This window comes from Oncorhynchus masou, chromosome 27 (assembly GCF_036934945.1).
Source record: "Oncorhynchus masou masou isolate Uvic2021 chromosome 27, UVic_Omas_1.1, whole genome shotgun sequence".
Lineage (NCBI taxonomy): Eukaryota > Metazoa > Chordata > Actinopteri > Salmoniformes > Salmonidae > Oncorhynchus > Oncorhynchus masou.
In genome coordinates, this window is record NC_088238.1 from 58,969,729 (window position 1) to 58,991,306 (window position 21,578).

The following is a 21,578-nucleotide window of genomic DNA, read 5'->3' on the forward strand; positions in this document are numbered from 1 at the left end:
TTTCATCCTTCCGCAAGATGTACAGTGCATTTGGAAAGTATTCAGACCCCTTGACTTTTTTCACATTTTGTTACATTACAGCCTTATTCTAAAATGTATTAAATAGTTTGTTTTTCCCCCTCATACATCTACATACAATACCACATAATGACAAAGCAAAATCAGGTTTTTAGACATTCTTGCAAATTTACAAAAAAATGAAAAACTGAAATATCACGTTTACATAAATAGTTAAACCCTTTACTTTGTTGAAGCACCTTTGGCAGCGATTACAGCCTCGAGAATTCTGACTGCAAACTAGCTACACTTAGGTTCGTTTGAACTTTTTTCAATTGACATACGTAACAATGACTTAACGTAAGACATAGCATCCACGTGGAACACTTGAGACATTCCTATTAAAAACAGCTGTGTGACATTTAAATGAGACTGCCCTCGAAGCCAGTGTTTGGGGGATATATCGTTTTATATATATCTATAAAATTCTACTAGCTGATTCATGATTTTGACAGGCTGAGAAAAGCTGCCTTCCTGTCTGTCTCCTCCCGACACGTTCATTACTATGGGACAGCAGGAGCATCGAATTTGAATATTAAAACAATGTTGCAAATGTCAGAGAGACAGACAGCAAGGTTTATACAAATCTCCGCGGTTGAAAACTCTGTTAGTCATTGTCTCTGATTGGGAACCATATTTAGGTAGCCTGGGTTTCACTGTGTTTGTGGGTGATTGTTCCTGTCTCTGTGTCTACACCAGATAGGACTGTTTAGGTTTTCATTCATTATTTTGTTAGTTATTTCATGTCTAGTTTCTTTTATTAAAGAACATGAATAACCACCACGCTGCATTTTGGTCCGCTTCTCCTTCACCAGAGAAAAACCCTTACAGATATGTGGAAATGAATACTATGTTGTAAATCAACAATGGTTGATAGGAATCTTTGTAACACGATGTCACAGGCAGGACAAAGAGATCAAATCCAATTGTATTTGTCACATACACACGGTTAGCAGAACGCCCCCAGGTGGTGAGGGTAGGTAACAACATCTCCACCCTGCTGATCATCAACACTTGGGCCCCACAAGGGTGCGTTCTAAGCCCTCTCCTGTACTCCCTGTTCATCCATGACTGCGTGGCCATGCACGTCTCCAACTCAATCATCAAGTTTGCAGACGACACTACAGTGGTAGGCTTGATTACCAACAATGAAAAACAGAGCCTCAAAAATCCTGCTCATTTCCTGATTGCAGTTTCATCTTGGTTTTGCCTGTAGCTCCTGTTCTGGGGCACTCACAGACAATATCTTTGCAGTTCTGGAAACGTCAGAGTGTTTTCTTTCCAAAGCTATCAGTTATATGCATAGTCGAGCATCTTTTTGTGACAAAATATCTTGTTTAAAACGGGAACGTTTTTCATCCAAAAATGAAATACTGCCCCCAGAGTTTCAAGAGGTTAAAAGCAGTGGCTCGCGCTTTCAGTTTTGCGCGAATGCTGCCATCAATCCACGGTTTCTGGTTGGGGAATGTTTTAATAGACCCTGTGGGTACGACATCGCCGATGCACTTGCTAATAAAATCACTCACCAAATCAGCGTATTCGTCAATGTTGTTGTTTGACGCAATGTGGAACATATCCCAATCCACGTGATCGAAGCAATCTTGAAGTGTGGAATCAGATTGGTCAGACCAGCATTGAACAGACCTGAGCGCGGGAGCTTCCTGTTCTAGTTTCTGTCTATAGGCTGGGAGCAACAAAATGCAGTCGTGGTCAGCTTTTCCGAAAGGAGGGCTGGGGAGGGCCTTATATGCATCGCGGAAGTTAGTATAACAATGATCTAGGGTTTTACCAGCCCGGGTTGCGCAATCAATGTGCTGATAGAATTTAGGAAGCCTTGTTTTCAGAATAGCCTTGTTAAAATCCCCAGCTACAATAAATGCAGCCTCAGGATATGTGGTTTCCAGTTTACATAGAGTTGAATGAAGTTCTTTCAGGGCCGTCGATTGTCTGCTTGGGGGGATATATACGACTGTGATTATAATCAAAGAGAATTCCCTTGGTAGATAACGCGGTCGGCATTTGATTGTGAGGAATTCTAGGTCAGGTGAACAGAAGGAATTGAGTTCCTGTATGTTGTTATGATCACACCATGTCTCGTTAATCATAAGGCATAACACACCTGCCCTTCTTCTTACCAGAGAGATGCTTGTTTCTGTCGGCGTGATGTGTGAAGAAACCAGGTGGTTGTACCGACTCCGATAGCGTGTCTCGAGTGAGCCATGTTTCCGTGAAACAAAGAAAGTTACAGTCTCTGATGTCTTTCTGGAATGCAACCCTTGCTCGGATTTCATCTACCTTGTTGTCAAGAGACTAGACATTTGCGAGTAGTATGCTCGGGAGCGGTGCGCGATGTGCCCGTCTCCGGAGCCTGACCAGAAGACCGCTCCGTCTGCCCCTTCTACGGCGCAGCTGTTCTGGGTCGCCGGCTGGGATCCGATCCATCGTCCTGGGTGGTGGTCCAAACAGAGGATCCGCTTAGGGAAAGTTGTATTCCTGGTCGTAATGTTGGTAAGTTGAAGTTGCTCTTCTATTCAATAGTTCCTCCCTGCTGTATGTAATAAAGCCTAAGATTTCCTGGGGTAACAATGTAAGAAATAATACATTAAAAAAACAAAATACTGCATAGTTTCCTAGGAACGCGAGAGCGAGGCGGCCATCTCTGTCGGCGCTGGAAGTTGAATCGACAGAGACTGTAGCTTACAGTACGATATGCAGTTATCAATATGTTTTCAATTTGCAGTTATCAATATACCGTAAGTTATCAAGCATACAGGACAGCGAACGATACTGTTTATATATTTTTTTTAAATACATCCTCCTCTGTGCCAGTTTGTCTTATACTGTATGTTCAGTCAAGTCAACCAGTGTGTATTTCCCCGTACTCCTTTTGCTATTCTCCTTTTTCTAGTCCTCCCGGTTTGGACCCTTGCCTGTTTCTGGACTCTGTGCCCACCTGCCTGACCATTCTGCCTGCCTTGAACACGAGCCTGTCTGCCTGACCATTCTGCCTGCCTGACCATTCTGCCTGCCTGACCATTCTGCCTGCTTGACCATTCTGCCTGCCTGACCATTCTGCCTGCCTTGAACACGAGCCTGTCTGCCTGACCATTCTGCCTGCCTGACCATTCTGTCTGCCTGACCATTCTGCCTGCCTGACCACGAGCCTGTCTGCCTGACCATTCTGCCTGCCTGACCATTCTGCCTGCCTGACCATTCTGCCTGCCTTTACCACGAGCCTGTCTGCCACTCTGTACCTCCTGGACTCAGATCTGATTTTGACATTTTTGCCACGACCATTGTCTTGCCGACCCCTTTGGATTATTTAACATTGTAAGACTCCAAACATCTGCATCTGGGTTTCGCCTCGTTCCTGGATAGATGCCTTTGAGTGTATTTCTCCACACATGCATATTTGACCTGTCGATGAAGTGAGGAGTTGATCTCGCTGAAGAATCTGTCCAGAGTCTGAGAAAGATGAGTTTGTGGAGGCTGCTGTTTGTATACTAACCACAGTCTCTTCATATTCTACATTCAACGTGGTTTCTGCCCAGTGGCCACCACAGCCTAGAAAAAAGACCAAGGAATGCCTGCGTTGTGGTTCTGCTCTTATTGACGTGAACACACAAACACTCCCACGCGCAAACACACACACACACACACACACACATACCAGACAAGGATGGCGAGGGGAGGACGGCTCATAATAATGTCTGGAAAGGAGGAAATGAAATGGCATCAAATGCCTGGAAACCATGTGTTTTAATGTATTTGATACCAGACCACTCCAGCCGTTACCACGAGGCGGTCCTTCCCTTTTAAGGTGCCCACACACACACAAACACAAACAAACACACACAAACACACACAAAAAGATAACTAGTGTAAAATATGCTGTCTTTAAAATGTATATAGTATGAATAAACTGGAAGAAGAAGCCTAAGTATTGTTGTTCATTAGTTTACTCCAATTAGGGGAGGGGTGGTAAGGTTAGGAGACAATAATAAAGTAGGAAGAAATTACATTAGAGGGGATTGGAAATGATGCAGACAATTACATTGATGAAACCCACAATCTGTCTGCAATATTAAAACTGATCGACCCCCCTTAAAAACAGAACTCTAACACATTCCAAACACAATGGTGATGACGATGATGATCACAAAGCAGCGTGTTTCTCCCCATGGGTCGTAATGACAGGGCTTTCCATTCCAAAGCCTGGCCAGAGGTTTAAATACCTCCACAAAGGGTGCACATGTTGATACTGTTTAGGCGGGTCATATGCAGTCATTTCCTTTCCATCAAAATCTATTTCAAGCCGATCTATTTTCAGATACACACATCAAATACGTTTAGACGAAATACAGTTTTAACTACCAGCTTCTTGACATGGAACGCTTCTCTGCCCTATCTTTTTGACCACAGTGCCCTCGGGTTGCCAATAAAAACAGGTCTCCTACAATCATATCCCAAAATAATGCTCAATGACATTGGCTCTCACACTGTAGAAAGAAATGGTGTGCGTGGTTCAAGCAGGTTAGAGTTACAGTTAGAGCTAGAGTTAAGATTAGAATTAGAGCTAGAGTTAAGATTAGAATTAGCGCTAGAGTTAAGGTTAGAATTAGAGTTAGAGTTAAGGTTAGAGTTAGAGTTAAGAGTTAGAGCTAGAGCTAAGGTTAGAATTAGCGCTAGAGTTAAGGTTAGAGTTAGAGTTAAGAGTTAGAGCTAGAGCTAAGGTTAGAATTAGAGCTAGAGTTAAGGTTAGAATTAGAGCTAGAGTTAAGGTTAGAATTAGAGGTTAGAATTAGAGTTAGAGTTAGAGCTAGAGTTAAGGTTAGAATTAGAGCTAGAGTTAAGGTTAGAACTAGAGTTAGAGCTAGAGTTAAGTTTAGAATTAGAGTTAAGGTTAGAATTAGAGCTAGAGTTAGAATTAGAGTTAGAATTAGAGTTAGAGTTAGAGCTAGAGTTAGAGTTAGAGCTAGAGTTAGAGGTTAGAATTAGAGATAGAGTTAAGGTTAGAATTAGAGTTAGAGCTAGAGTTAGAGCTAGAGTTAAGGCTAGAGTTAGAGCTAGAGTTAAAGCTAGAGTTAGAGCTTAGAGTTAGAGTTAAGGTTAGAAGTTAGAGCTAGAGAGTTAGGTTAGAATTATAGTTAAGGTTAGAGTTAGAGCTAGAGTTAGAGCTAGAGCTAAGGTTAGAGTTAGAGCTAGAGTTAGAGAGCTAAGGTTAGAGTTAGAGTTGGAGTTAGAGCTAGAGTTAGAATTAGTTAGAGTTAGAATTAGTTAGAGTTAGAATTAGAGCTAGAGTTAGAGCTAGAGTTAGAGCTAGAGTTAGAGTTAAGGTTAGTTAGAGCTAGAGCTAAGGTTAGAATTAGAGTTAAGAGTTAGAACTAGAGCTAAGGTTAGAGTTAGAGCTAGAGTTAAGGTTAAAGTTAGAGCTAGAGCTAAGATTAGAGTTAGAGCTAGAGTTGAGGTTAGAATTAGAGTTAGAGCTAGAGTTAGAGTTAAGGTTAAAGTTAGAGCTAGAGTTAAGGTTAGAATTAGAGTTAGAGGTTAGAGTTAGAGTTAGAGCTAGAGTTAGAGCTAGAGTTAGAGTTAGAGCTAAGGTTAGAGTTAGAGCTAGAGGTTAGAGTTAGAGTTAGAGCTAGAGTTAGAGCTAGAGTTAGAGGGTTAGAGTTAGAGTTAGAGTTAGAGTTAGAGCTAGAGTTAGTAGTTAGTTAGAGTTAGAGTTAGAGTTAGAGCTAGAGTTAGAGCTAGAGTTAGGTTAGAGCTAGAGTTAGAGTTAGAGTTAGAGCTAGAGTTAGAGTTAAGAGCTAAGGTTAGAGCTAGAGCTAAGGTTAGAATTAGAGTTAAGGTTAGAATTAGAGTTAAGAGTTAGAGTTAGAGCTAGAGTTAGAATTAGTTAGAGTTAGAATTAGTTAGAGCTTAGAGCAAGAGTTAGAGCAAGAGTTAGAGCTAGAGTTAGAGCAAGAGTTAGAGCAAGTTAGTTAGAGCTAGAGCTAGAGTTAGAGCTAGAGTTAGAGCTAGAGTTAAGGTTAAGCTAGTTAGAGCTAGAGTTAAGGTTAGAATTAGAGTTAAGAGTTAGAACTAGAGTTAAGGTTAGAGTTAGAGCTAGAGTTAGAGCTAGAGTTAGAGCTAAGGTTAGAATTAGAGCTAGAGTTAAGGTTAGAATTAGAGCTAGAGTTAAGGTTAGAACTAGAGTTATGTTAGAGCTAGAGTTGAGGTTAGAATTAGAGTTAGAGCTAGAGTTAGAGTTAGAGAGCTAAGGTTAGAGTTAGAGTTAAGGTTAGAGTTAGAGTTAAGGTTAGAGTTAGAGCTAAGGTTAGAGTTAGAGCTAGAGGTTAGAGCTAGAGTTAGAGCTAGAGTTAGAGCTAGAGTTAGAGCTAGAGCTAGAGTTCGAGCTAGAGCTAAGGTTAGAGCTAGAGCTAAGGTTAGAGTTAAGGTTAGAGCTTAAGGTTAGAATTAGAGTTATGGTTAGAATTAGAGTTATGGTTAGAATTAGAGTTAGAGTTAGAGCAAGAGTTGGAGTTAGAACTAGAGTTATGGTTTGAGTTAGAGTTAGAGCTAGAGTTAGAGCTAGAGTTATGGTTAGAGCTAGAGTTATGGTTTGAGCTAGAGTTCTAGAGCTAGAGTTAGAGCTAGAGTTATGGTTAGAGTTAGAGTTAGAGCTAGAGTTATGGTTAGAGCTAGAGTTATGGTTTGAGCTAGAGTTAGAGCTAGAGTTATGATTAGAGCTAGAGTTATGGTTAGAGCTAGAGTTATGGTTAGAGCTAGAGTTAGAGCTAGAGTTAGGTTAGAGCTAGAGTTATGGTTAGAGCTAGAGTTATGGTTAGAGCTAGAGTTATGGTTGGTTAGAGTTATGGTTTAGAGCTAGAGTTATGGTTAGAGCTAGAGTTATGGTTAGAGCTAGAGTTATGGTTAGAGCTAGAGTTATGGTTAGAGCTAGAGTTATGGTTAGAGCTAGAGTTATGGTTAGAGCTAGAGTTATGGTTAGAGCTAGAGTTATGGTTAGAGCTAGAGTTATGGTTAGAGCTAGAGTTAGAGTTAGAGCTAGAGTTAGAGTTAGAGCTAGAGTTATGGTTAGAGCTAGAGTTATGGTTAGAGCTAGAGCTAGAGTTATGGTTAGAGCTAGAGTTATGGTTAGAGCTAGAGTTATGGTTAGAGCTAGAGTTATGGTTAGAGCTAGAGTTAGAGTTATGGTTAGAGCTAGAGTTATGGTTAGAGCTAGAGCTAGAGTTATGGTTAGAGCTAGAGTTAGAGCTAGAGTTATGGTTAGAGCTAGAGTTATGGCTAGAGCTAGAGTTATGGTTAGAGCTAGAGTTATGGTTAGAGTTAGAGTTATGGTTAGAGTTAGAGTTATGGTTAGAGTTTAGAGCTAGAGTTATGGTTAGAGCTAGAGTTATGGTTAGAGCTAGAGTTATGGTTAGAGCTAGAGTTATGGTTAGAGCTAGAGTTATGGTTAGAGCTAGAGTTATGGTTAGAGCTAGAGTTATGGTTAGAGCTAGAGTTATGGTTAGAGCTAGAGTTATGGTTAGAGCTAGAGTTATGGTTAGAGCTAGAGTTAGAGCTAGAGTTATGGTTAGAGCTAGAGTTATGGTTAGAGCTAGAGTTATGGTTAGAGCTAGAGTTATGGTTAGAGCTAGAGTTATGGTTAGAGTTAGAGCTAGAGTTATGGTTAGAGCTAGAGTTATGGTTAGAGCTAGAGTTCGAGCTAGAGTTATGGTTCGAGCTAGAGTTATGGTTAGAGCTAGAGTTATGGTTAGAGCTAGAGCTAGAGTTAGAGTTATGGTTAGAGCTAGAGTTAGAGCTAGAGTTATGGTTAGAGCTAGATTTCGAGCTAGAGTTAGAGTTAGTTGTTCAGGATTGTGTGCTGTGGCTGTGGGAGTAGTGAAGCAGTCATTCGATATATACATCTACAGTAACACTGGAATTCTGTCTGTGACACACACCTTATATTCCAATATATTTCATTTGTGTTGCTACCTGTTTTCCAACAATACAAACATCATATGTTCACATGACACATGACCAAATAAAACATACTGAACTCTCCTTCTCTCGCCCCTCTCGTTCCTCCCCTCGTTCCTCCTCTCGTTCCTCCCCTCCCCGTACCCATTCCTCCTCTCTCCCTCCCTCCCTCTCTCCCTCCTTTCTGTCTTCCTCTCCTCGCCCTCTCTCTCTGGTCTGTTCCCTCTCTTGGTCTGGGTGGGCATCAGAGCAGGATGCAGGGCAGGGTGTGTGTGTGGAGTGTGTCCGTCCTCCTGTCGATGACACTGGGATGGTCCCAGGCTCAAAGCCAGACCACTAACTTTACAAGGTGAGTCAGAAGAAGAAGGTGTGTGTGTGTGTGTTCACTTGAGGGTGCATTTGTGTGTTTAAAGAATGTGTGTGTGTGTCAGTGTCAACGTGTCTTTGGTCAGTGTGTACCCAGTGTGCATGTGTGTGTTTGTGTCAACGTTTCGTGTGTGTGTTTGTGTCAACGTTTCATGTGTTCCTGTCGCTGTGCACAGTTTCCATCTGTTCCTGTCTCTCTGCCCTGTTTCCATCTGTTCCTGTCTCTCTGCACAGTTTCCATCTGTTCCTGTCTCTCTGCCCTGTTTCCATCTGTTCCTGTCTCTCTGCACAGTTTCCATCTGTTCCTGTCTCTCTGCCCTGTTTCCATCTGTTCCTGTCTCTCTGCACAGTTTTCATCTGTTCCTGTCTCTCTGCACAGTTTTCATCTGTTCCTGTCTCTCTGCACAGTTTTCATCTGTTCCTGTCTCTCTGCACTGTTTTCATCTGTTCCTGTCTCTCTGCACAGTTTTCATCTGTTCCTGTCTCTCTGCCCTGTTTTCATCTGTTCCTGTCTCTCTGCACAGTTTTCATCTGTTCCTGTCTCTCTGCCCTGTTTCCATCTGTTCCTGTCTATCTGCACAGTTTTCATCTGTTCCTGTCTCTCTGCCCTGTTGTTTTGCCCTAAAACTCAATTCTTTCCCTTAGTGTAGTTAGAAATAGCATGTTGGCGGTTCGGCAGGACCCACAGGAGGACATGAGGTTTGTATAGAGACTGGCTAGTCTCTGCTGTGTGTCTGTGGCCCCCTGCTTCCTAGTGCACCACTTTTCATCAGATCCCTTTCAGCCTCAATGGTCCAGATGGAACTATGGGATTTTGGATCTTTATCATCAGAACTTTGACTCTCCGCCGAATTTGTGACGGCCGCTTCTCACTACTAACTTTACTAAACCACCACACGAGATACAGAGCAGTGGAACGTTAGCGCAGGTTTGACAAACAGATACTTGTGGACTGTTTTATTTAGCTTGGCACGGCAGAAGGGAGTGACCAGACCACTTGAGATATTTAGGACATTGGACCACTCAGTGTGGCTTTGAACACAAAGCAGCCCTGTCAGGGCCTGCCTTCGGAAGTGGAACATGGTTGGAGAAGGGAAGCTGGTCAGGGAGGGAAACTTTCTACAACACGACATTTCTGAACTATAAACTGAGCTCTGGGGGTTGGGATAAAAACAAAGGTGTTGACTGGGATATGATTTTGTGTATAAAGCACAGTATGTTGGAACACACTGATGTCTTTTACAACAGATCAGATCCTTTAAAGTTGTTGGAATTAAATATTAAATGTCGAATAAGCCTGAGGGCTTGCTGTAAAATATACCTCTGTGTGTGTGTGTGTGTGTGTGTGTGTGTGTGTGTGTGTGTGTGTGTGTGTGTGTGTGTGTGTGTGTGTGTGTGTGTGTGTGTGTGTGTGTGTGTGTGTGTGTGTGTGTGTGTGTGTGTGTGTTGGTGCATGTGTGTGTGTGTTGGTGCATGTGTGCTAAGGTGCAGAGAGTCAGTGCAGGTGGTCAGTCCAGTTCAAGTGTTCACCAGTCTGATGGCTTGTAGATAGAAACTGTCTCTGAGCCTGTTGGCATCCGACCTTCGACCCGACGGTAAGGAAGAGAACAGCTCATGGCAGGAAGTGCTGTTGCGCCCTCTTGACAACAGTGGGTGGTGTTGTCGGTCCATGGACTCAGAGGAACTGAAACCCCCCCCCCCTCCCTCTATGCTGACTTGTCGTTGTCTGTTATCAGGCCTAACGAACCGTGGTGTCCTCAGCAAACTAGATGATAGGGTTGGTGTCGTGCAAAAGGCCACACAGTCGTGGGTAAACAAGGAGTACAGCAGAGGACTGAGGAAACATCCCTGGGGGGGGCTCCTGTGTTTGTGTTGAGAGTCAGTGTGGAGGAGGTGTTGTTGCCAATCCTCACAGCCTGTGGTCTACCCGTCTGGAAGTCCAGGAAGTCCAGTTGCAGAGGGAGGTGTCCAGACCCAGGGCTCTGAGCTTGGTGTCCAGACGCAGGGCTCTGAGCTTGGTGTCCAGACGCAGGGCTCTGAGCTTGGTGTCCAGACGCAGGGCTCTGAGCTTGGTGTCCAGACGCAGGGCTCTGAGCTTGGTGTCCAGACGCAGGGCTCTGACTTTGGTGTCCAGACGCAGGGCTCTGAGATTGGTGTCCAGACCCAGGGCTCTGAGCTTGGTGACGAGCTTGGAGGGAACAATAGTGTTGATTGCTGAACTGTAGTTAATGAACAGCATTCTCACATAGGTATTCCTCTTGTCCAGATGGGTAGCGGTCGTGTGAATAGCGATGGAAATGGCATCTTCGGTGGACCTGTAGACTAATTGAATGGTAGACTAATTGTAGTGGGTCCAGTGTGTCTGGCCTTGATGTGGGTCTTGTCCAGCCTCTCGAAGCGCTTCATGATGACCGGGGTGAGCACGACGGGGTCATCTTGTTTTTCTTGGGCACTGGGATGATAGCGATCTCCTTAAAGCAGGTGGGACAGGTTGACGCTGTCCGCCAGTTGGTCAAAACACACTCTCGTGTTAAAGCGGTGCCACATCACTCACACACACACACACACACACACACACACACACACACACACACACACACACACACACACACACACACACACACACACACACACACACACACACACACACACACACATACTACACACACGTCACAACTGCTTGTACCAGACTCTTATTATACTGCTCAGTTGATACACTGTCCCCCATACTCCTTTCCCAGTACGCGTTTAAATATTACACAATAAATTGTGCCTTCCTGTATTATACTGATGCTAAAATGTTTATTCTATTCCACTGAGCCATTTACTTTATGTTGGTATTCTGATATTTTATTATTTCTTATTGTTGTTATATTGTTGAGAAGGAACCTGCAAGTTAACATTTTGCTGGATGATGTATACCATACATACAAATAACAAAACTCAAAACTTGCGTATACGTGTGTGTTTATGCTTGACTGCTCCAACATACATATTATCAGTGTTTACTGCTCAGGTTTGGGCCTACCATTATAAAAACACTCCCCTATGTGGGTTCACAGGCCCTTCCCAGCGTCCGAGAACAGAGTGGGTCTGTGTTGCCGGGGGTTTCAGTGTGTTTAGAGAGGGGTTCTGGCCCCAGAATGTTGATGCTGAAAGGAGTTACCTTAGTAAGTAGTAGTAGTAGCTACTTCTGAAATCGTTTTCTCTAAAATGATAAAACATGCCATATGGATCGGTTCATTTTTACTCACAGAAAATATAAGTAATAAAATGGATCTCAAATTCAATTCAAGTCAAATAGATAATAAACAAAAGTGAAATGACCAATAAAAACAAATGTACTCTAAACATTACACTCACAAAAGTTCATAAAGAATAAAGACGTTTCAAATGTCATATTATGTGCAAATAGTTAAAGTACGAAAGAGAAAATAAATAAACATAAATATGGGTTGTATTTACAATGGTGTTTGTTCTTCAGTAGTTGCCCTTTTCACGTGGCAACAGGTCACAAATCTTGCTGCTGTGATGGAACACTGTGGTATTTCACCCAGTAGATATGGGAGTTTTTCAAAATTGTGTTTGTTTTCAAATTCTTTGTGGATCTGTGTAATCTGAGGGAAATATGTCTCTCTAATATGGTCATACATTTGGCAGGAGGTTAGGAAGTGCAGCTCAGTTTCCACCTCATTTTGTGGGCAGTGAGCACATAGACCTGTCTTCTCTTGAGTGCCATGTCTGCCTACGGCGGCCTTTCTCAATAGCAAGGCTATGCTCACTGAGTCTGTACATAGTCAAAGCTTTCCTTAAGTTTGGGTCAGATAAAGTGGTCAGGTATTCTGCCACTGTGTACTCTCTGTTTAGGGCCAAATAGCATTCCAGTTTGCTGTGTTTTTTTGTTAATTATTTCCAATGTGTGAAGTAATTATCTTTTTATTTTCTCATGATTTGGTTGGGTCTAATTGTGTTGCTGTCCTGGGGCTCTGTGGGGTGTGTTTGTGTTTGTGAACAGAGCCCCAGGACCAGCTTGCTTAAGGGACTCTTCTCCAGGTTCATCTCTCTGTAGGTGATGGCTTTGTTATGGACGGTTTGGGAATCGCTTCCTTTTAGATGGTTATAGAATTTAACAGCTCTTTTCTGGATTTTGATAATTAGTGGGTATCTGCCTAATTCTGCTCTGCATGCATTACTGATTCAAGTATTTTTAGCCAGATCCTAATTGGTATGTCGCATCTTATGTTCCTTTTGATGGTATTCTCTCTCTCTCTATCTCTCTCTCCCCCCTCCCTCCTGCTCTCTCTCTCTCTATCTCTCTCTCCCCCCTCCCTCCTGCTCCCTCTCTCACAGGCCTATCTTCCACTGTGGAGGTCACTTGGTGACTGAATCAGGCTTCGTTGGCAGTGAGGGTTTCCCCAGCCACTACAAACCCAACAGCAAATGCACCTGGTACATCACTGTAAGTACCCAACAGAATATAACACCAGAAGTACTACTCAACCCGTCCAGCTGCATCGTAGCTGCAATAACACTACCTTATACACGAAGTGTAACTCATTCACAATAACACCTGTTGTCCTTTGATGAGATAATAATGGTCGTTCACACTGTGGAGCCTCGACCGCCAGCCTCCAATAGGTTAAACTCATTAGACTCAAATCATTCGCCACTTTAATCAAAATGCCAATTTAATAATGTTTACATATCTAACATTACTCATCTCACATGTATATACTGTATTTAATACCATCTATTGCATCTCAAATGAAATGTATTTGTCACGTACACATGGTTAGCAGATGTTAATGCGAGTGTAGCCAAAATGCTTGTGCTTCTAGTTCCGACAGTGCAGTAATAACCAACGAGTAATCTAACCTAACAATTCCAAAACTACTACCTTATACACACAAGTGTAACGGGATAAAGAATATGTACATAAAGATATATGAATGAGTGATGGTACAGAACGGCATAGGCAAGATGCAGTAGATGGTATCGAGTACAGTATATACATATGAGATGAGTAATGTAGGGTATGTAAACAAAGTGGCATAGTTAAAGTGGCTAGTGATACATGTATTACATAAAGATGCAGTAGATGATATAGAGTACAGTATATACATATACATATGAGATGAGTAATGTAGGGTATGTAAACATTATATTGAGTAGCATTGTTTAAAGTGGCTAGTGATATATTTTTCATCAATTTCCATCAATTTCCACTATTAAAGTGGCTGGAGTTGAGTCAGTGTGTTGGCAGCAGCCACTCAGTGTTAGTGGTGGCTGTTTAACAGTCTCATGGCCTTGAGATAGAAGCTGTTTTTCAGTCTCTCGGTCCCAGCTTTGATGCACCTGTACTGACCTCGCCTTCTGGACGATAGCGGGGTGAACAGGCAGTGGCTCGGGTGGTTGTTGTCCTTGATGATCTTTATGGCCTTCCTGTGACATCGGGTGGTGTAGGTGTCCTGGAGGGCAGGTAGTTTGCCCCCGGTGATGCGTTGTGCAGACCTCACTACCCTCTGGAGAGCCTTACGGTTGTGGGCGGAGCAGTTGTCGTACCAGGCGGTGAAACAGCCCGACAGGACACAGCCCGACATCCTGCCGCCTGTCCATCGCTCTTCCGTATATTTACAGTGCCTTGCGAAAGTATTCGGCCCCCTTGAACTTTGCGACCTTTTGCCACATTTCAGGCTTCAAACATAAAGATATAAAACTGTATTTTTTATGAAGAATCAACAACAAGTGGGACACAATCATGAAGTGGAACGACATTTATTGGATATTTCAAACTTTTTTAACAAATCAAAAACTGAAAAATTGGGCGTGCAAAATTATTCAGCCCCTTAAGTTAATACTTTGTAGCGCCACCTTTTGCTGCGATTACAGCTGTAAGTCGCTTGGGGTATGTCTCTATCAGTTTTGCACATCGAGAGACTGAAATTTTTTCCCATTCCTCCTTGCAAAACAGCTCGAGCTCAGTGAGGTTGGATGGAGAGCATTTGTGAACAGCAGTTTTCAGTTCTTTCCACAGATTCTCGATTGGATTCAGGTCTGGACTTTGACTTGGCCATTCTAACACCTGGATATGTTTATTTTTGAACCATTCCATTGTAGATTTTGCTTTATGTTTTGGATCATTGTCTTGTTGGAAGACAAATCTCCATCCCAGTCTCAGGTCTTTTGCAGACTCCATCAGGTTTTCTTCCAGAATGGTCCTGTATTTGGCTCCATCCATCTTCCCATCAATTTTAACCATCTTCCCTGTCCCTGCTGAAGAAAAGCAGGCCCAAACCATGATGCTGCCACCACCATGTTTGACAGTGGGTATGGTGTGTTCAGGGTGATGAGCTGTGTTGCTTTTACGCCAAACATAACATTTTGCATTGTTGCCAAAAAGTTCAATTTTGGTTTCATCTGACCAGAGCACCTTCTTCCACATGTTTGGTGTGTCTCACAGGTGGCTTGTGGCAAACTTTAAACAACACTTGTTATGGATATCTTTAAGAAATGGCTTTCTTCTTGCCACTCTTCCATAAAGGCCAGATTTGTGCAATATACGACTGATTGTTGTCATATGGACAGAGTCTCCCACCTCAGCTGTAGATCTCTGCAGTTCATCCAGAGTGATCATGGGCCAATAACATCTGCTAACCATCTGTATGTAACCAATAACATCTGCTAACTGTCTGTATGTGACCAATAACATCTGCTAACCATCTGTATGTGACCAATATCATCTGCTAACCATCTGTATGTGACCAATAACATCTGCTAACCATCTGGATGTGACCAAGCCCAAGGGACTACTGGGGGCACTTGAACATTTATAGTGTCATTCCAAAAAGTGATCAAATTCAACATCTACTCACAGACTCCAACCGTGACTTCCTCTGCCTGTCAGAGACACGGCTCCATAAAAACTCTCTATCTGCTGCTTTGATTGTGATTGGCTACAATGTCTTCAGGAGAGACGGGATTGGAGGAAGAGGAGGGAGGGGGTGTGATGATTTACATTAAAGAACATATCTGATGTAAACTAATTGAGTGGTCATGTGATAATGAACTAGAATGTATTGGCCTAAAGAGCACTCTTCCTAAATGGAGAAATCTGGAAATTGATGAAAGAACGAGATTATACTCTAAAAACAGCCCTAAGATCCAAATTAGAGCATGACAGACGTAGGTTTACCATGTTGAGACATAAGGTGATGAAAGAAAGACAGGCCAAGGCAAACGTTTTTTTATTAGCATAATTGGTGAAGCAAAGAGAACTTATAACTTGACCTGGGAGAATGTAAAAAAGTTAACAGGGAAAGACCATAGTAACACTGCAAAAAGACTAGAAATCTTGGTGAATAACAATCTAACACAGGATGCAGTCGAAATAGCAACAGCCTTCAATTCCTACTTTATTGACTGTCAGTGTACTGAAACTGGTTTCTGGGGCTCAGTGCTAGTAAATGATGCTCAACCTGTCTTCATCATAAGGGAGGTTTCTGAGTCAAAGGTGAACAAGGTGATTAGCTCACTAAAGAACTCTAAAGCCAAAGATGTGTTTGGGCTGGACTCTACCTTTCTTAAAAACTACAGAGTCACTCATTGGCCCCATTACTAAGGTCACCAACACATCTATTGGTCTCGGGTGTTTCCAAGGGTATGGAAGTCGGCCATAATAATGGCCATCTTTAAATTGGGTGACCCTGCTAACGTGAGTAGCTACAGGCCCATTAGTATACTACCTGTGGTGTCAAAGGTTGTTGAAAAGTGTGTAGCAGAACAACTGATTGCCCACCTCAACAACAGCCCCTTCACATTACACTCCATGCAGTTTGGCTTCAGAGCGAAACACTCCACAGAAACGGCCAACTGCTTTCTTCTGGAAAATGTGGACAAAGGGGGCGTTGTTGGGGCTGTGTTTCTGGACCTAAGGAAGGCTTTTGATACTGCTAACCATGAGATACTCATCACAAAATTGTCCAAGTTCAACTTTTCCCCCGATGCCTTGAGATGGATGAAATCATACCTTGAAGGCAGAACTCAGTGTGTCAGAGTGAGCAATGAGCTGTCACCCAATCTTAGCTATTATGTAGGCGTTCCCCAAGGGTCAATACTGGGGCCACTCCCGTTCAGCCTGCACATTAATGATCTGCCTTCTGTCTGTACTGGGTCTGAAGTTCAAATGTATGCAGATGATACAGTGATATATGTGCATGCAAAGAGAAAACAACAAGCTGCACACTACTGTAATGGTCCAGGTTACAAAGTGGCTCAGTGACTCATGTTTGCATCCCAATGTGAAAAAACAGTCTTTATGTTCTTCACAAAGAGGCAAACTGATGCTACTGAGTCAGATGTCTTTGTGTCAGGGGAGAAGCTCCAGCTGGTATCTGATGTTACTGAGCCAGATGTCTATGTGTCATGTGGTCAGAAGCTCCAGTTGGTATCTGATTTTAAGTGCCTTGGCATCAGACTTGATTCCAACCTCTCTTTTAAAAAGAAGGTGAAAAAGGTAACTCAAATAACCAAATTCAACATAGCTAATTTCTGATTTATACGAAATTGTAGCAAAACTGTACTTCAAATCTATATTACTCCCCCATTTAACATACTGCTTGACTAGTTAGCCCCAAGCTTGCTGTACGACATTAAAACCCATTCAGACTGTCTACAAACAGGCTCTCAAAGTGCTTGAGAGGAAGCCCAATAGCCATCATCACTGTTACATCCTCAGAAAGCATGAGTTCCTGTGTTGGGAAAATCTTGTGCAATACACCGACGCATGTCTTGTATTCAAGATCCTAAATGGCCTGGCTCCCCTTCCACTCAGTACTTTTGTTAAACAGAAAACCCAAATATATGGCAGCAGATACACACGGTCTGCCATGAGAGGTGACTGTATAGTTCCCTTAAGGAAAAGCACCTTTAGTAAATCCACTTTCTCTGCGAGAGCTTCCCATGTCTGGAATACACTGCCGTCAGACACATATAACTGCACCACCTATCACACTTTCACAAAAAACATGAAGACATGGCTAAAGGCCAATCAGATTTGTGATCATAATCCCAAGCTGTGTGTTGCTGGTTTCCATGTCTGTTGTCTGTAGCTTGTGAGGTGTGGAAACACTGTTGCTTTTATGGATTTTGTCTTGTTGCTTTTTGTCCTATGTTGCTCTGTCTGTATGCTACATCTTGCTTGTCCTATGTTGCTCTGTCTGTATGCTACGTCTTGCTTGTTCTATGTTGCTCTGTCTGTATGCTTCCTGCTTGTCCTATGTTGCTCTGTCTGTATGCTACGTCTTGTTCTATGTTGCTCTGTCTGTATGCTATCTTGTTCTATGTTGCTCTGTCTGTATGCTACGTCTTGCTTGTTCTATGTTGCTCTGTCTGTATGCAACGTCTTGCTTGTTCTATGTTGCTCTGTCTGTCTACGTACATTTTGCTTGTCCTATGTTGCTCTGTCTGTATGCTCTGTCTTGTCCTATGTTGCTCTGTCTGTATGCTACGTCTTGCTTGTCCTATGTTGCTCTGTCTGTATGCTACGTCTTGCTTGTCCTATGTTGCTCTGTCTGTATGCTACGTCTTGTCTTGTCCTATGTTGCTCTGTCTGTATGCTACGTCTTGCTTGTCCTATGTTGCTCTGTCTGTCTGTCTTGTCCTATGCTGCTCTGTCTGTATGCTACGTCTTGTCCTTGTTGCTATGTTCTTGTCTCTGTCTGTATGCTACGTCTTGCTTGTTCTATGTTGCTCTGTCTGTATGCTACGTCTTGCTTGTTCTATGTTGCTCTGTCTGTATGCTACGTCTTGTTGTTCTATGTTGCTTTGTCTGTCTGTATGTTGCTCTGTCTGTATGCTACATCTTGCTTGTTCTATGTTGCTCTGTCTGTATGCTACGTCTTGTTCTATGTTGCTCTGTCTGTATGCTACGTCTTGCTTGTTCTATGTTGCTCTGTCTGTATGTTGCTTGTCCTATGTTGCTCTGTGTGTGCTCACTGCTCATTGATTGTCTATATTGTAATTGTTTTTAATAACCTGCCCAGGGACTGCAGTTTTTAAATTAGCCGACTGGCTAAAACCGGCACTTTTACTGAAACGTTGATTAATGTGCACTGTCCCTGTAAAAATAAAATTAACTCAAACCAATATAATGGTAGAAAATAGCCTCTAACTTTTAGCCCCCCCATGTCTACATCCCATAATACCCAGGTCCCCGAGGGCCACGTTGTCATGCTTTCCTTCCGCATGTTTGACCTGGAGGCCGACCCCACCTGTCGCTATGACTACCTGGACGTGTACAACGGCCACTCCCACACCATGCAGAAGCTGGGCAGGTTCTGTGGGACGTTCCGGCCCGGGGCTCTCATCTCTACCTCCAACACCATGATGCTGGAGATGGTGTCTGACAGCAGTACAGGAGGACGGGGGTTCGCGGCTCACTACCAAGGAGGGAAACCACACGTGGAGGGTGAGGGGTGATTATTGATACTATGGACTCAGACAGTGAGATGTGATTATTGATACTATGGACTCACAGTGAGACAGTGAGATGTGATTATTGATACTATGGACTCAGACAGTGAGATGTGATTATTGATACTATGGACTCAGACAGTGAGATGTGATTATTGATACTATGGACTCAGACAGTGAGATGAGATGTGATTATTGATACTATGGACTCAGACAGTGAGATGTGATTATTGATACTATGGACTCAGACAGTGAGATGTGATTATTGATACTATGGACTCAGACAGTGAGATGTGATTATTGATACTATGGACTCATAGACAGTGAGATGTGATTATTGATACTATGGACTCATAGACAGTGAGATGTGATTATTGATACTATGGACTCATAGACAGTGAGATGTGATTATTGATACTATGGACTCATAGACAGTGAGATGTGATTATCGATACTATGGACTCAGACAGTGAGATGTGATTATTGATACTGATGGACTCATAGACAGTGAGATGTGATTATTGATACTATGGACTCAGACAGTGAGATGTGATTATTGATACTATGGACTCAGACAGTGAGATGTGATTATTGATACTATGGACTCAGACAGTGAGATGTGATTATCGATACTATGGACTCATAGACAGTGAGATGTGATTATTGATACTATGGACTCAGACAGTGAGATGTGATTATTGATACTATGGACTCAGACAGTGAGATGTGATTATTGATACTATGGACTCATAGATTATTGATACTATGGACTCATAGATGAGATGTGATTATTGATACTCAGACAGTGAGATGTGATTATCGATACTATGGACTCATAGACAGTGAGATGTGATTATTGATACTATGGACTCAGACAGTGAGATGTGATTATTGATACTATGGACTCAGACAGTGAGATGTGATTATTGATACTATGGACTCAGACAGTGAGATGTGATTATTGATACTATGGACTCAGACAGTGAGATGTGATTATTGATACTATGGACTCATAGACAGTGAGATGTGATTATTGATACTATGGACTCATAGACAGTGAGATGTGATTATTGATACTATGGACTGACAGTGAGATGTGATTATCTGTAGACAGTGAGATGTGATTATTGATACTATGGACTCAGACAGTGAGATGTGATTATCGATACTATGGACTCAGACAGTGAGATGTGATTATTGATACTATGGACTCAGACAGTGAGATGTGATTATTGATACTATGGACTCAGACAGTGAGATGTGATTATTGATACTATGGACTCATAGACAGTGAGATGTGATTATTGATACTTGGACTCATAGACAGTGAGATGTCTTATCGATACTATGGACTCAGACAGTGAGATGTGATTATTGATACTATGGACTCTGACAGTGAGATGTGATTATTGATACTATGGACTCTGACAGTGAGATGTGATTATTGATACTCTGTGTCTCTGTGATTATTGATACTCTCAGACAGTGAGATGTGATTTACTATGTCACTGTTATTGATACTATGGACTCATAGACAGTGAGATGTGATCACTCTGACAGTGAGATGTGATTATTGATACTATGGACTCATAGACAGTGAGATGTGATTATTGATACTATCAGACAGTGAGATGTGATTATTGATACTATGGACTCATAGACAGTGAGATGTCTACTATGTGACAGTGAGATGTGATTATTGATACTATGGACTCTCAGTGAGATGTGATTATTGATACTATGGACTCAGACAGTGAGATGTGATTATTGATACTGCCTCTGAGATCACTCTTATTGTACTATGGACTCAGACAGTGAGATGTCTACTATGGACTCTCAGTGAGATGTGATTATTGATACTATGGACTCATAGACAGTGAGATGTGATTATCTACTATGGACTCAGACAGTGAGATGTGATTATTGATACTATGGACTCTCTACTATGGACTCAGATGTGATTATTGATACTATGGACTCATAGACAGTGAGATGTGATTATTGATACTATGGACTCAGACAGTGAGATGTGATTATTGATCACTCTGTCTCTGTGTTATTGATACTCTCATAGACAGTGAGATGTGATTCTGTCACTCTGTCTCTCATAGACAGTGTCTCTGAGATGTGATTATTGATACTATGGACTCATAGACAGTGAGATGTGATTATTGATACTATGGACTCATAGACAATGAGATGTGATTATTGATACTATGGACTCAGACAGTGAGATGTGATTATCGATACTATGGACTGACAGAGATGTGATTATTGATACTATGGACTCATAGACAGTGAGATGTGATTATTGATACTATGGACTCATAGACAATGAGATGTGATTATTGATACTATGGACTCAGACAGTGAGATTGATCTGTCACAGTGAGATGCTGACAGTGAGATGTGATTATTGATACTATGGACTCAGACAATGAGATGTGATTATTGATCACTCATAGACAGTGAGATGTGATTATTGATACTATGGACTCATAGACTGAGATGTGATTATTGATACTTTCAGTGAGATGTCACAGTGAGATGTGATTATTGATACTGGACTCATAGACAGTGAGATGTGATTATCGATACTATGGACTCAGACAGTGAGATGTGATTATTGATACTATGGACTCAGTGAGATGTGATTATCTTATTGATACTATGGACTCAGACAGTGTTATTGATACTATGGACTCTTTCTGTCACTGTGATTA

The 21,578-nt window shown here is 42.2% G+C and overlaps 1 protein-coding gene across 1 annotated transcript in view; it reads left to right on the forward strand.

Moving 5' to 3' along the window:
• The first annotated feature begins 8,194 nt into the window (after positions 1 to 8,194).
• pcolceb (procollagen C-endopeptidase enhancer b) overlaps positions 8,195 to 21,578 on the forward strand; it is a 23,369-nt gene continuing 9,985 nt past the window's right edge. The window contains exons 1-3 of the mRNA XM_064940786.1: positions 8,195 to 8,368; positions 12,736 to 12,844; positions 18,592 to 18,850. Of these exons, the coding sequence (XP_064796858.1) occupies positions 8,274 to 8,368; positions 12,736 to 12,844; positions 18,592 to 18,850 (463 nt within the window). The 5' untranslated portion in view covers positions 8,195 to 8,273. The remainder of the gene's footprint in view (positions 8,369 to 12,735; positions 12,845 to 18,591; positions 18,851 to 21,578) is intronic.